Source organism: Gigantopelta aegis, chromosome 4, assembly GCF_016097555.1.
Source record: "Gigantopelta aegis isolate Gae_Host chromosome 4, Gae_host_genome, whole genome shotgun sequence".
Lineage (NCBI taxonomy): Eukaryota > Metazoa > Mollusca > Gastropoda > Neomphalida > Peltospiridae > Gigantopelta > Gigantopelta aegis.
This window is the reverse complement of record NC_054702.1, coordinates 115,908,869-115,924,704: the sequence shown is the minus strand read 5'-3', so window position 1 is coordinate 115,924,704 and position 15,836 is coordinate 115,908,869. Positions and strand designations below refer to the sequence as shown.

Genomic DNA, 15,836 nt, shown 5'->3' with positions numbered 1-15,836 from the left:
CGAAGTGATGATAGCTGAGTACCTCGCCCCTGGTTTCATTGAAAACTGGTCTGGTAGACGTGTTCAGAGTAACGCTTCCCGCCGAGGGCAATTGTTTGATTGTTATCACGGTTCATCAAAAAGGCACCGTGACACTAGCTGTACTTGAAAGACTTTTACCGATAGCTGCTGGCTGAATACACAACATGACAGGTATGGCAAAAAAAGTATTGCTTGGCTAGTGTCGCGATTCTCCAATCCATCTATAACTCGTTCTGCCTAAATTATTATAATCTAAAGGTTGTAATAACCAACTGTGCAAGCGCGGCAATTGTTGGTCCTTTTCGGTGGTTTTACATTTGATATTTGATGTATCACCAGTTCGAGGGAAATATAGCTAATAACACAGACGGGACCAATAATTTAGTTCGAGCAAAGCCTTATAGTCGACTCTGGACGTATTCGACCAACCATCAGTTAATATAAGGGTTTACTGGACAAAAAACTCGGGACTTCGTTTTTGGTTTGAGCGTTGCGGTGTGATCGACCCTTCCGGGTCGAGCCGTCGAGATTCTACTGTATATATATTGTGCCCAAATTAGTGAAATCTAAAGCCCCAAGTACCAGTGCCACTAATGCAACAGCTGTGAAGGGTGAACTATTTTTACATGAATTCTATTTAGTCATCAACATGTATGTAAACGGAAAGCATTTATAAATGTCTAAAAATATAAAACCAACAACATGCAAAGCATCATAATTTAGAAATATAAATCACAATTATGTAAAACAAACCCCCAAAAACACTTTCAAGTTCCAAGTACAGTCTGATATTCACTTGTATCTCACAACTTCAACATCTGACACATTGACACTTATTACTTTTTTTTTTACTAAGGAACAATCATCATGAAACATAAAAAAACTGTTTCCTCGTCTGAATACGAATCTGGCACTTTTCTTATTGTTTCCATTTCGTAGTCTGCTTGTCCTGTCCCAACAAGACAGTAAATCAGGTTCTATCCATAAAAACAAGCATGGAATGGCTTCTAGCTTCAGTCTTTAAGGAACCGTACTAGTTCTGTACCTGAAATCCAAAATTCAATTTATAATACAAATGTATTCATGTAGCTAAGCTTAATATGTTTTGCACTTATTTTTAAATCAACAAATAGGAAACAACAAGAATGTATGTTTAAAGAGCTTCCGCAGATCCTATAGTATAGGTACTTTAGTACTTAGTATTTGACATACATGTATGGTATTTTTGGCACTTGGACTAGTGAGAAAAGAAACTTGCAGCTTTTACACAGCCAAACATCTATCAAATGTACACAAAATAATATTAAAATAATATTTGGGTGGAGGGGGTGTTACTGGGTTATTGTTCCTTTTGTATTCTTATTTATAAATCTTTAAAAAAAATGTGAAATGACTCGGGCAAACTGGTAACAAAGGCAAAACAACATCATAAAAGATGTTATAAAAATATAACATTATAATTTATATAGTATAATACTATTACTGGAATCAGTATAAAGATGCCGGGAGGAGGTGGGGGGATGATTATGTGCAAACAAATATAATACATTTATATCCTACCAGTAATTTGAAGAAAAAGTAACACCCCCACTATCCAAATATTATTTTAAATTTTTTATTATTATATGCATGGTATATATGTATGTAAGGTTATATGGTTAAGGACAACACAGATAATGAGAGGAAACCTGCTTCCACCACACAATGGGCTATTCTTTCTGATGGGCAGCAAGCAATCTTTTATATATGCAGTATCCCACAGACAGGATGGTACATACCACAGCCTTTGTTACACCAGTTGTGGAGCATTGGATAGAATGAAAAATAGCCCAATGGACCCATTGCGGAAATCAATATTAAACCTACCACACATTAGGTGATTGCCTTACCACTGGTCTATGTCCTGGCTCTACGAGGCTTCGTATTACAATTTGATTGGCTGCACATTACAATTTGATATCCTTGCATTAATTATGCAAAGATTAATTGTAGGATTGATTAATTAAATATTTACTTATAATTGACAAGTAGGCTAGACCTAAATAATGTAAAAGTAGTGAAAAAATAGCACATGCAAACTGATAATATCAGTGATAGAGATAGTGTGCCTTTAAGCAAAAAGAAAACATTAATATCATCGTGTTATTAATATTTTATATTTGAGCATTACCTAAACTATATTCTAACATAATCTACAGGAGAAAATAGTAAAATAAAAATTCATTAGTACTTACATGTTTTATAATCTTCTGTCACAGAATATATGCAGTCTGTAAAAACAAACACTACTGACGGTCGACTTTCAAGTGTCATATGTCTTATCGCATAGCAACAATCCGTCTTTTGTTTTACAACATCTTGTCACTTGGAAAGTTTCCTTCTTCCGTGGTATTGAGGAACACAAAAACATGAAGAAGGCATTATTTATAGAACTTTTTACAAAATGTTATAGACGCAAAGTCGTTTACTTCCTTGTTTTTCATAGTGTCACGTGGGACCCTGTTGTTGCGTAACGCCACCTTTGAGGAGTTGGCGCACCTTGAACGCCCATTTACTCATTTTTCATAGAGTTATGGCCCTTGAACTTAGGAGATATGAAATTTTTTTGGGCTTTAGCAGTACTCTCAGAATGCTTGTTTTTATTTGTTTTTTAGGAGGCGGTTGTCGGATGACGGTCCAGCAGCTAAGAGACGCTTATTGACTGGAGCTTTTGCTAGGTACGTAAACCTACAGTTGTAACTAACATATATACATTAGTGATTTCCCTAGAAATTAGGCAAGGCATGGTAGACCAAACACTTTTGGGGCATTTGGGGCATTTTCGCCATTTATGTGGCACTTGTTTTTCATTTAAAAAAATAATAATTTAATTAAAATAAACATGTAATTTATGTGCTTGCTTTAATAACTGAATGGTAAAAGATATAAAAGGCATATTTTATTAATTAATAATACCTTTTTGGGTGTTTTATAAAGGCAATTTTAGAATTAATTACTGAAAAAGGCTTGTTTAATCTCAGGGCAGTATGGCACTGATTAAGGCAAGATGGTGCTAGACTATTGAGGCATGGTGCCGCACCATGCTAAAACCAGCTAGGGAAACACTATACATGTAGTCTAATTTAACACTGGCTTCTTCAGCTTTAATTCTTATTGGTTTGTGACACCCACTACTGAGATAATGATTTAAAGTGTTAATAATTCATTTAAAGTTAAACTATCTTTTTCACATTGCAAAAAGCAAAAAACCCCAAAAAACTCCCTTTGTGAATATACAAAGTGACTGTGATGTTTTAAACTTGATGTTGAATCAATTGTGACTGTGATGTTTTAGACTTGATGTTGAATCAGTTGTGATTGTGATGTTTTAGACTTGATGTTGAATCGGTTGTGACTGATGTTTTAGACTTGATGTTGAATCAGTTGTGACTGTGATGTTTTAGACTTGATGTTGAATCGGTTGTGACTGATGTTTTAGACTTGATATTGAATCAGTTGGGACTGTTTGTGATGTTTTAAACTTGATGTTGAATCAATTGTGACTGTGATGTTTTAGACTTGATGTTGAATCAGTTGTGACTGTGATGTTTTAGACTTGATGTTGAATCGGTTGTGACTGTTTGTGATGTTTTAGACTTGATGTTGAATTAGATGTGACTGTTTGTGATGTTTTAGACTTGATGTTGAATCAGTTGACTATTTGTGATGTTTTAGACTTGATGTTGAATCAGTTGTGACTGATTGTGATGTTTTAGACTTGATGTTGAATCAGTTGTGACTGATGTTTTAAACTTGATATTGAATCAGTTGTGATTGTTTGTGATGTTTTAGACTTGATGTTGAATCAGTTGTGACTGTGATGTTTTAGACTTGATGTTGAATCAGTTGTGACTGTTTGTGATGTTTTAGACTTGGTGCCCGACCAGTGGTGCCTGGACGACAGCAGCGAGAGGATAGCTGGGACGAGGATGAACCAGAAGATGCAGTAAGTGTACAAACTCGGTGTGGGTGTTCAAGGATTTATCCAGGTGTCCTGTTGGTCCGATCATAGACCTCTTCCCAAATGAATGTGGCACTGAAAATTTCCAATTGCTATGCTAATAAATTCACAATATATATATTTAATTATGTCTGTTCCAATACATTAATTCAACAACACTTGGTGTACTGCATCATTTTGTGGCCTGAAAGAAAAATCCCAAGTATGATTTACTCCAGCTACACGAGTGGTATATCAGTGGCTGTAGTATGTGCCACCCTGAGGGATGGTACATATAAAAGATCTCTTACTACTAATGGAAAAATGTAGTGGGTTTTCTCTCTAAAATTATATGTCAAAATTACCAAATGTTTGAAATCCAATAGCCGATGATTAATAAATAAATATGCTCTACTGATGTCATTAAACAAAACAAACTACATGTTTGTACTCACACTCAGACATTGGTGCATTGTCTCGGGTGGGGCACGAAAATGAGTTATGAATTTAGTATAGTACCACAAGTCAAGAAAACATTTACCTAATTTGAAGGTAAAAATATCCAAATTTGAATGTCTGATTTCCCAAATATTTATTTTAACTGCTGGACAAAGGAAGACAGTCTGTTGTGGATTTTAATTGACCAGTAATTTTGATGTTTCAAGATAAAACCATTAATATACCACCTTTTGTTTCTCAATCCATAAAAACATTTTGTAATTATCTTTCTGACCCGTTATTAATAACAGATTCCATTGGTGAGCCAGCTATAATATGAAGATGGTCAGTTTTGTTTACAGTGTCACCTGTCTGTGTCATGCTTCGTTACTCACATTAATTGTTTATTCAGCCGGCTATCCAGTCAACAGTTGTGGCCGCTGGTATGAAACGGACTCGCAAGGACATGATCCGCGAACAGACAGAGGACCGGAAAGGATTGGCCAGGTGGGTGACAGAACATCTGTATTTCCTCTCTGTAAAAATAGTTTTTATGGTCATTCTCATAGTCGAAAATTGAACTTTGCGAGTTGATGAAATATTAGGGCCTTGTTTTTCTTGCTTTCCTCATCTCTCTCTCTCTCTCTCTCTCTCTCTCTCTCTCTCTCTCTCTCTCTCTCTCTCTCTAATATACCATGTTTTACCACACACACACACACACACACAAACTGTCCCTTTTTCTCCATGTCTATTTTAATGCCTGATGCAGATACCAGTATGTTATTCTGATTGAGTCAAATATCCACCTAGACATTGTAACTACTGGTCATGCTTGTTTCAGGAATAAAAGGATGTTTGGCCTTCTTCTTGGAACTCTACAGACTTTCAAACGAGAAGCTAAGGAAAATAAAGATAAGGTATGTTAATTATGTATATTAGTGTATGTATATAGGTTGCTTGTTCCACTATGTATATGTCTGATGAAGTAAGACAGTTGGATCTGGCTGCATATCTTAGTTCCTCCATTTTCCCAGTCAAACTAGCCACAGCCAAGTCTGTCATGGAAACTCAATAGTTATACAATAATTACTCATTAATTTACAAAGGCAAGTGTTTATACTAGAGGTGAAAAAGGTTGTGTCCAAAATAAGTAAGCTCAAATTAATAAATCAATTTGTACTAGTCTTTTTCTGAATATGTACGTCTCTTTACCGGCTGCTATTAACATTACTGCACTAAAACGACCATAGTGTGCTCAGAACACATAAAAGCCTGTTGTGTTCAAAGTAGTCTTGATCTGCAGCAATCAAGTTTGCTTGTTAGATGCAATTTGAAAAACTCATAATTGTTGTACAATGGCCAGTCATATAGTATTCTGTTTAACCAATTTCCTGATACATTTAACCTGGCTTAGCATAAATCAAAACGATCTTCGAACCCACCTAAACAGATCTACTTGTCATCTACAGGGCGGGGTGTAGTCCAGTGGTAAAGTGCTTGCTTGATGCACTGTCAGTCTTGGATCAATCCTCATCGTTGGGCCTCTTGGGCTATTGCTCGTTCCAATCATTGCATCACAATTGGTATATCAAAGGCCACCGTGTGTGCTGTCCTGTCATTGGGATGGTGTATATAAAAGATCTGTTGGCGCTAACGGAAAAATATAGTGGGTTTCCTCTCTAAGACTGTATGTCAAAATTACCAAATGTTTGACATCCAATAGCCGATGATTAATACATCAATATGCTCTAGTGATGTAGTTAAAGAAAACAAACTTTTTGTCATCTACTTTCACGATTCATTTCTCTTTTAAGAGCTAACTTATATGTGTGATGGTGTGTGTTTTACAGGAAGACCTGAGGAAGCAGATTGAGAGCAAGTTGGAGGAGAAGGCTCGCACTGAGCGTGCTCAGATCCAGCAGGAGAGGAAGCAGCTCGTCCTCGAGATGCAGCATGAGCAGGCCAAGATCAGCCGCCTCGAGCAGAAGATGGAGCTAGTCCAGCAGGTAGGGCTGTAGTCCTGTAGGTAGAGTAGTTAGTCCAGCAGGTAGGGCTGTAGTCCTGTAGGTAGTGGTAGTTAGTCCAGAAGGTAGGGCTGTAGTCCTGTAGGTAGAGTGGTAGTTTTCTCTGACATCATGTTTGCCCTGTTTCAGCATCATATTTGACATCACGTTTGCCCTGTTTCAGCATCATATTTGACATCATGTTTGCTCTGCTTCAGCATCATGTTTGCCCTGTTTCAGCATCATGTTCGCCCTGTTTCAGCATCATATTTGACATGTTCGCTCTGCTTCAGCATCATATTTGACATCATGTTTGCCCTTTTTCAGCATCATATTTGACATCGTTTGCCCTGTTTCGGCATCATATTTGACATGTTTGCCCTGTTTCAACATCATATTTGACATAGTTTGCCCTGTTTCAGCAATCATATTTGACCTCATGTTTGCCCTGTTTCAGCAATCATATTTGACATGTTTGGCCTGTTTCAGCAATCATATTTGACATCATGTTTGCCCTGTTTCAGCAATCATATTTGACATCATTGTTTACCCTGTTTCAGCATGACATTTGGGAGCAGGAGACGAGGAAGCTGGAGAACTTTATCTGTACTCAGACTCTGCCGCGCATCTTCTTCCTGCCGAAATCTCACACAACATCGACACTGGCCAAACTGAAGGATTCCAGCAAGGTGGTGGAGGGTAAGTTGTTCTCCCGTTTGTTTGTGTTAGCCGTTTACTGAGTGCATCATGGTTTCTGTCATCACAGACGATTACGGCAGTGGCAGGCATGTCTTCTCGACATTCTAGAAACAGCTTCATATCATTTTGTTCTCTACCACAGATACCATCTGTTTAATATTGTTCCAGTGTCTTATCTTATTTTCTATTTTAATTTTGTTTTAAAAAATGCTCCTGTATTGTCAACTAGTTTTAACTAATTCATGTGTCCTGTTTTAACTTCGTCTTCTACTTTTTCTCTTTCAAAAGTTGATCATTCTACCGGCCTCGGTGGCGTCGTGGTTAGGCCATCGGTCTACAAGCTGGTAGGTACTGGGTTCGGATCCCAATCAAGGCATGGGATTTTTAATCCAGATACCGACTCCAAACCCTGAGTGAGTGCTCCGCAAGGCTCAATGGGTAGGTGTAAACCACTTGCACCGACCAGTGATCCATAACTGGTTCAACAAAGGCCATGATTTGTGCTATCCTGCCTATGGGAAGTGCAAATAAAAGATGTGGTGACAGCAGGTTTCCTCTAAAAAATGACCATATGTTTGACGTCCAATAGCCGATAATAAGATAAAAAATAATGTGCTCTAGTGGTGTCGTTAAATAAAACAAATTTTACTTTTTTTGAAGGCACTGATTTTAAAAATGATTCTATTTACAATGTTGGGTTTTTTTTTCGACAATTATATTTTTTTGGAGTTTAACGAATTCCCTAAATTAGAATGTGTATAACTTTAGCTAAAAAAAATGTCTTTTGCTCTGACATATTTAATTCTTGCTGCAAGAATTACATTTGGGGAATTTTCTTTTGGGAATTCCACATGAATCATCAGTGTTTCTGCCAGAAAGAAATTTTTGGATATGGCGCTATGGAATTGAATGCAACCAGTCAGCAGAGGGTACAGGGGGAAATGGTAGTTACGTTTAGGGTTAGGGTTACGGAAATTATAGAGTAATTCATTTTGTTCAAACAAAAATTAAAATCTACCAAATATTTGGGTATGGCACAATACACATTTTACCCTCTGGCAGAAACCCTGATCATAAAAGTGATATAAAGTAGATATTTGGGGGTTTCATCTCATAATGCTAGCTTCTGATCTAAAATCTGGCATTCGCGGCAGTACAGAATCCTGCTAAATGCACAGCCTGGTTACAAACATCTTGTGTCAGTTGTCAGTTGGAGAAACTGATAATATGTGTACATCTAATGTTCTGGACTTGGTATCTACACAAGAAGTGTTATAAACAGAGGAAATAAAGGAGTTATCAGTTCCAAAATCAACGTTATTTAGTTAGATTTTTAAAAAAGGAATCAATAAAGATTTGTTTTGAAATTTTATCAATAATTGAAAATATCAACTGTATACAATGTATGAATTCAATGGGTTGAACATCAACAAATAGGCTATTGTATTTCTCTAAATATAGGTCATAACAAAATTATAATAAAAATTTGTTTTCAAACTTAAACTTATTGTTCACTGTTTACACTCCAACACAAATGGACAAACACTTGGCTGGTATCAGAAATATACAAGTAAATTAGAAGGCATACAACAATATTACCGTGACTTTTTAAACTCCATCACATTTTATCATCTTGGTGTATGTGATAATCATTTCCTAGTCCCTGTATCGAACATTGTGACATCTCGTCAGCTTGTTTAGTTACCAACTCTACAATAGCCTACAAAATGCTTGATAGCCTACATTATGTGGTAGGCCTACATTCCGTGGCCTAGTTTATTTGGGCACAAATAATTGAGAATGGATATTTTGTACTTACGATAACACAACAACACTTGGTGAATGATGATGCAGTGATTGGGTTACCTGGCATCACTGATCATCACAAACATTAACGACCACACTTAGTGAACGATGGTGCAGTGATTGGGTTACCTGGCATCACTGATCATCACAAACATTAACGACCACACTTAGTGAACGATGGTGCAGTGATTGGGTTACCTGGCATCACTGATCATCACAAACATTAACGACCACACTTAGTGAACGATGGTGCAGTGATTGGGTTACCTGGCATCACTGATCATCACAAACATTAACGACCACACTTAGTGAACGATGGTGCAGTGATTGGGTTACCTGGCATCACTGATCATCACAAACATTAACGACCACACTTAGTGAACGATGGTGCAGTGATTGGGTTACCTGGCATCACTGATCATCACAAACATTCTCTACTGAAGGAAATTACTCTTACATGTCATTAAGTTCATGATCAAATAATTTTGCAATATTCTATGAAAATATTTTCCATTACGATATATAAGAAACTTAAAGAATAAATTAATGTTATAAAAAGGTATCCTACTTAACAATATTATAATCTGTGAATCAGTTCTATATATTTTGCTGATAATAGTTTTAATATATCAACACTTATTCGTAAATAAACACCTTACATTTCTATAATTAGTTTTGTCCAAATATTAAACTTTTCTTCAAATTAAATTGCTTTATGTATTGTAGAATATACTTAACTGTATAATAATATATGTTCAGACTATTTTAGAATCCTGTTAATATTGTTGATTTTTGCATTTTTATTTATGTATGTATTGTTTGACAGTTGCGTGCATGTAACAGTATTAAATGGATAATAGTATCTCTGTTTTTTTAAAGATAGGATTTCCTAAAATAATTGCATTTACTTGGGAGTCAGATTTTAGTTTTCAAGAATATCGAGTTAAGTTTAATCTGTATCTGTAGTTAACAAGAAATGGAGAAGATATACATCTCTAAGCACTGTACCAAAATATCAATGCCATTACTTCTGATTTTTTGTACACATGTATGCATTTTCATTTACACAATCTAAAGTCATAATTATTTCAGAATTAATCATATGTAAGCCAACATCTTTTATTTGCCCATATCTTGTAATAAATATTTATTATTGATTTTAATATAAGGGTTATACCAAATTGGTAGATTTATTATTTTAGTTTTGTCACTTAGAGATTTGCAGTTTTCAAAAAAAAAAAAGAAGTGATATATAAAACAATTTTCCAAAGAGATTTGTGTATATTAGCAATTTCACTTTACTTTGCATTCTTGTACTCTGTCAGTAATTCAGTATTAAACATGTAGTGTGTTTATAAAAAGCCCAACTATATATAAGAATTAAACAGATTAATTTATGATATGATTGTGATATTTATGTTGCTGTAAATATGTAGTGGGTAACATGTTAGGAGTACTACCTTTAGCTGATTATGATCACTCCTGTTATTTGTTTATCAATGTTTTCCCAGATACTCGCTGACTTGGGTAAGTATTGCAGTCTTGTTGTCGTGTTTTACAACTTCTAAAATGCTTTGTTAATATGTTGGTCAGTAGTTTTAATCTTGTCTGGAATGTTTGAAGGAAATGTAAGTTCTGAATATTGTATTTCATCTTGATATGCTTAATATTGGTAATCCAGGGGGTTTGTGCAACTTTTTTGTTATGGAAAATGGTGCTTTGTTGGATTATCAAATGCCATATTTGTTATGATTTATTGGATATTTCAATATTTACTGCTGATATCCACTTGGAGGAAGTGAACCCTGAGGCCAACTCCCCTCATCTACAGCCACTCCACTGTGGCACATTCTTTAAAGCAGGTCAACTCCCCTCATCTACAGCCACTCCACTGTGCCCCATTCTTTAAAGCAGGTCAACTCTCCTCATCAACAACCACTCCACTGTGCCCCATTCTTGAAAACATTCATGCTGCCAACTGGACTTTGTTTTATTTGACTGGCCAATTTATCACAGGGCTTCTTGTAAATTCTGAATTCAATAATGCGCTATGTCGGAAAACCATTTTAAAATTTGCCTGGACAATTTTGAGTACTGGACAAAATGACATTGTATTAATTTTTGGAAAGCATGGTTGTTTACTGTCGGTACATTGATGCCAGTTAAAAAGCCTTAATTTGCTGAAGTTGGAGTGATGTGTAGCCATGCCCAGTATTGGCTGGTGTGGACACATCCCTGCTCTACTAGATTTCAGGCACATGTATTGACAGGAGCCCAACATTTATCTTTGATCTTTCCATTTCTTTGACAGTTCACATCCCCTGTTTATTGGTGAATGAGTTTCTATGGTCTAAACTAGTGCTTAACAAACACCAACATGTGATATGTTTGTGTTTTGTAGAGATGATCTCAGACAGACGCGTCTTGATGGAGAAAGAAATTGAAGAACTGATGCGTTTGGAACAGGAGAGAGAGGAGAGGATTCGAATGAGGAAGTGCGAGAGATTGTTGTCTGGGCCTGAGGGCCGCGGCGACGAGGAAGAACACATGCAGGAGGAAGGTGAAGAGAAAGAAAATCAAAACGATGATGACGACGACGTTGGTGAGGATGAGGATGATGAGAGCATGGAAAACGAAGATTTTAGTAAAACTAGACGTGAGGAGGAGGGGGAGGAAGGTGTAAGCTTCAACAAAGAGAAAGGAGACTCAGCATGGAAGGGTGATGAGGAGAAAGGTATTTCCGGTGGGGAGCGGGAAGGAGGCGACTCGAGGGAGGGTCAGGGTAGAGAGTCGTGTGATGACGAGAAGGGTAAGTCTTCTGATGGCTTGAGAGAACGCGAGCTGCTTGAGGATGTGCAGCAGGCTGGTGACCACAGGCAGTTCATTAGTGCTGACTCGGAGGAAACCCCTTTGGTGGAGAATGGGGATGAATCCGGGGAGGGTTTGTTGGTCAAAGAAGATGGAAAGGGAAAGGATAGTTCCAAGGGTGAGAGGAATGGCCTTGAGGAGGGTGCAAAGAAAGAGAGGTCCAGAGAGAAAGATGAGAGTGAGGCTGTGGTTAGAAAGCATGGAAGAGAGAGGTTGGGAGATAGGGACAAGAGTGCAAGTAAAGGGAAAAAGACTGATACGGAAAAATCCAAAGAAAGAAATAGAAGTAGATCAGGGGATAAAACCAGGAGCAGGTCAAGGGATAGATATAGAAGTAGGTCAAGGGATGGAGATACAGAGAGAAGTAGGTCCAGAGGGATAGAGAATGAGAAGAGTGGTGATAAATTGAAAAAGACTCATAAAGAAAAATCCAAAGATAGGGAAAGGAATGTATCAGGAGATAGAAGCAAGTCGAGGGAGAGAGATACGGGTAGGTCGTCTAGAGGGAAGGAGAGGAGCAGGTCAAAAGAAAGAAGTGGAGAGAAAATGAAAAAGAACAGAGAAAAGTCAAAGGATAGAGAGAGGAGCAGGTCACGGGATAAGAGTAGGGAGAGAAAAAGAGATAGGAGTAGGTCACCTGATAGGAGTAGGGATTTAATTAAAGATAGGAGCATGTCATGTGATAGGAGTAGGGATAGAATTAAAGATAGGAGCAGGTCACGTGATAGGAGTAGGGATAGAATTAAAGATAGGAGCAGGTCACGGGATAGGAGTAGGGATAGAAAAAGAGTGGGGAGCAGGTCACGGGATAGAAGTAGGGATAGAAAACAAGACAGAAGTAGGGATAGAGTTAGAAAGAGGGAAAGTTCACGAGAAAGACACCATGCTGACAGAAAGAAGCGACATGATAGCGAGAAGGACAAGGATGCTCGGAAAAAGAGTAAAGATGAGCGTCACAGGAGTCGGGACAAGGAGAGTCGCAGGAGGAGGACCAGTGAACGACAGGGCAGTGTTGACTTGGACCTCAAACAGAGACGTGACTCGGAGGTGAAGGACAGAGAGGCTAAACAGCTACAGGTGAAGTCTGCTAACAGTGAGACTGACAGAGACACAGGTGAAGCAGAGTTACACGGGGAGCAGTACATGCTGCCACAAGTAGACATCAGCAGCATCAGACTACCAGACGAAGATCCGAGGACAGTCAGCACACCAAGTCAGAAACCCACTACTGACATGGATGCAAACCAGTCTCAGAATGCAAGTGAAAAAAAACATCGCAGGGTTAACCGTTGGGACAGGACTACTAAAGAGGCAGGTGATGATGCCAAGAAAAGTGGCTTTGAGGAGGAAAATGTTGAACTGTGGGATTCTGCTCAGGCTGCAAAACTCTCCGACAGCCAGAGAAGAATTCAGATGGCCGAGGATGAAGAAGATGATGATAATCAGGGTGTGGACGAGTGAATCATTGTAATCAGGGTGTGGACGAGTGAATCATTGTAAGCAGGGTGTGGACGAGTGAATCAGGGTGTGGACGAGTGAATCATTGTAATCAGGGTGTGGACGAGTGAATCAGGGTGTGGATGAGTGAATAATTGTAATCAGGGTGTGGACGAGTGAATCAGGGTGTGAATGAGTGAATCATTGTAATCAGGATGTGGACGAGTGAATCAGGGTGTGTTAGATGAGTGAATCATTGCATCAGGGTGTGTTAGATGAGTGAATCATTGCATCATGGCGTGTTAGATGAGTGAATCATGGTGTGGATGAATGATTCATTAGTTTCACAGCCTTTGAAATGATTTGGCTATTAATTGTTGCAACTTGGGTTCGGATGAGTCGATTGTTTCACGGCCTTTCAAAGTAGTTGGTTGATCATTGTACTTGGATTATGCAGAGGTCTTGCTACATGTCATAAGCAATGGCGGGCCAGCCATCTCTTAAGACTAATTTCCAATACGCCCACCATCCATTGGCAGCGATAGTAATATCCGCCATCCGTTTATTTAGGCCACCATCCAAAATCACAAGTAATGCCATCATCTTGAACTACCAGAGTAATCAGATTCATCGTCTTTACAAGACATTTTTGAAGTACATGTACCCTGCAAATCTTAGGTACCATCCCTTCCTATAAGTGGAACCAGCTCTACCGATTTCCTCCATCCCTTTCCTGAATACTGGAGAGACCACTGGTATGGATGTGTGAATTAATCATTTCAGTCTTTTAGAGCAGATGGCTGATGAACACTGTAAAGGGATGTAGATGTATTAATTATTTGGCTATTTCCTAACATTTCTAAACATGGTTGTAATCAGGAAGTAGATGTTTGAATAATTTGTCTGTTTTCTAACTTTTTTAAATCAGGTGGCTAACGATCCTTGTAATAAGAGTGCAGATGAGAGAATGACTTCCCATCCTTTCAAATAGATTATCGCAATCAATTTATGGATAATTTGCCTGTTTCTCCAAATTTTCACGCTATGGATGGGTGAATGATGTCTTAAATTTTCAATTATTTGTCAGTTCAGTGTTAAGTGATCAGTTTTCAAAGCATTGTTACTGTCTGCTGTCACCTGTGTATTTTTCTTACATTATGGCTTTTGGAACATCTAGAAATATAACATGTTGAATAACACAATTACTGGTTTGAGAATTTGTGTGTGTGTGTGTGTGTGTTTAAGTGAGAGACTACTACAGATTGCTACAGAACCCATATCTCCCATCAACCAATACATATTGTGTATAAATAATGATTTCAACTTGTTGTTTGGATTTGTTCCCCATGGAGATGACAGCAAACCGTCTGATGATCTCAGTTTCTAGCTGCCTATGTTGGCAGGTCGGTTCCTATTGAGTGTTGGTTCATAGATGGCAGGGCCAACACTGTTGTTGGTAGTCTAAGACATAATAATCAGTGTGGCAGCATGCTATGGATGTGAGAGGTTTATGTGGTGTGTGTGCTGCTGTCCCCTTCACATGACAGTTTTATCTTGTATTTAGATCAGCTGTTAATGTTAGACAAACATATAAACATTGTATCATGACTTCATTTCATCAAGTCGTTATGTCAGCTTTCATATGTACTCGCTTTTATGTGCATTGCTTGTCAGTGTTTGACATGCATAATTATGTTTAATTTTTATAACAGTGTCAATAGTTAATAAGTAGTTTTGATCATAGTGAAAAAAGACATGTATTTTATTACTTGTTTTCCGTAATACATCTGCTGCCTTCTGTCTTATCTACATTATGCATTGTATAAACATTATATTGACTGGCTATGATAGTCCCTGTAAGATAATGTAGGTCACTCTGCCATGTACTACTTTTAGTGTTATACAGTTGGTATAGGACATGTACTTGCTCACTGTCCAGGTTTATTCTGTGTATCAGTATATCTTTGTTAATGTGGACATGCATCGAGGAGACTCGTGCATTTTTAGATTGTAATGGTAAACAAATGCATCTGTTGTATCATGAACTAGCCAATTGTTAGGGTGGGTGTGTTTTTCACCAGACAAAGAATTTCCTATTTGCAGACCCAGTTGTTGTTTATTGGCCTAATTAAAAGGATTTGTTCTCTTTGTTGTGTGTCAAACAGCTGGCTCATTTCAATTGTAGATAATAGCTCTTCACATCTGTTTTCTGTCTTTTTGTTTTATTGTTTGAAACATTTTACATCCACAGTGAAACATCTGTCAGTCTTTAAAATAAGTTTAACTTAACAATATCGTGATTAAATTGTATTATTTATGAAAGTGTTTTTGTTTTGTTTTTTGTTTGTTGTTGATATTTCTGGATTACTTACTTATACTAGCTTATACTAGAAAGATCATATTTTTTTTTTTCTGCATTACTTACTAGAATGATCATTAACAATAACTTAATATCTTTTTCAGCCTATTCAGGCAGTGTGTTATAATGATTACTGCATTAATTGGTGATTTATTGTTTATTGAAGTTTGTAAGCATGCAAACCCTCTCCTAATTGGTGAAATGGTCACATATATAGTACTGGTAC

The 15,836-nt window shown here is 37.5% G+C and overlaps 1 protein-coding gene across 2 annotated transcripts in view; it reads left to right on the top strand.

The window, feature by feature from the left end:
* The window catches only part of LOC121371863 (pinin-like), a 34,109-nt gene extending 18,536 nt beyond the window's left edge, over positions 1-15,573 (top strand). Inside the window, exons 3-10 of one of the 2 annotated variants that reach the window (XR_005957838.1) lie at positions 2,676-2,738; positions 3,931-4,006; positions 4,851-4,945; positions 5,280-5,355; positions 6,289-6,444; positions 7,002-7,140; positions 11,348-13,486; positions 13,517-15,573. Coding sequence is in view for 1 of the 2 variants with exons in the window: in XM_041498073.1 (XP_041354007.1) it covers positions 2,676-2,738; positions 3,931-4,006; positions 4,851-4,945; positions 5,280-5,355; positions 6,289-6,444; positions 7,002-7,140; positions 11,348-13,275 (2,533 nt within the window). In the remaining variant the exon portion in view is untranslated. Of the gene's footprint in view, positions 1-2,675; positions 2,739-3,930; positions 4,007-4,850; positions 4,946-5,279; positions 5,356-6,288; positions 6,445-7,001; positions 7,141-11,347 lie in introns of both variants that reach the window. The other variant, XM_041498073.1, reaches the window with a different exon arrangement.
* Positions 15,574-15,836: the final 263 nt, after the last annotated feature.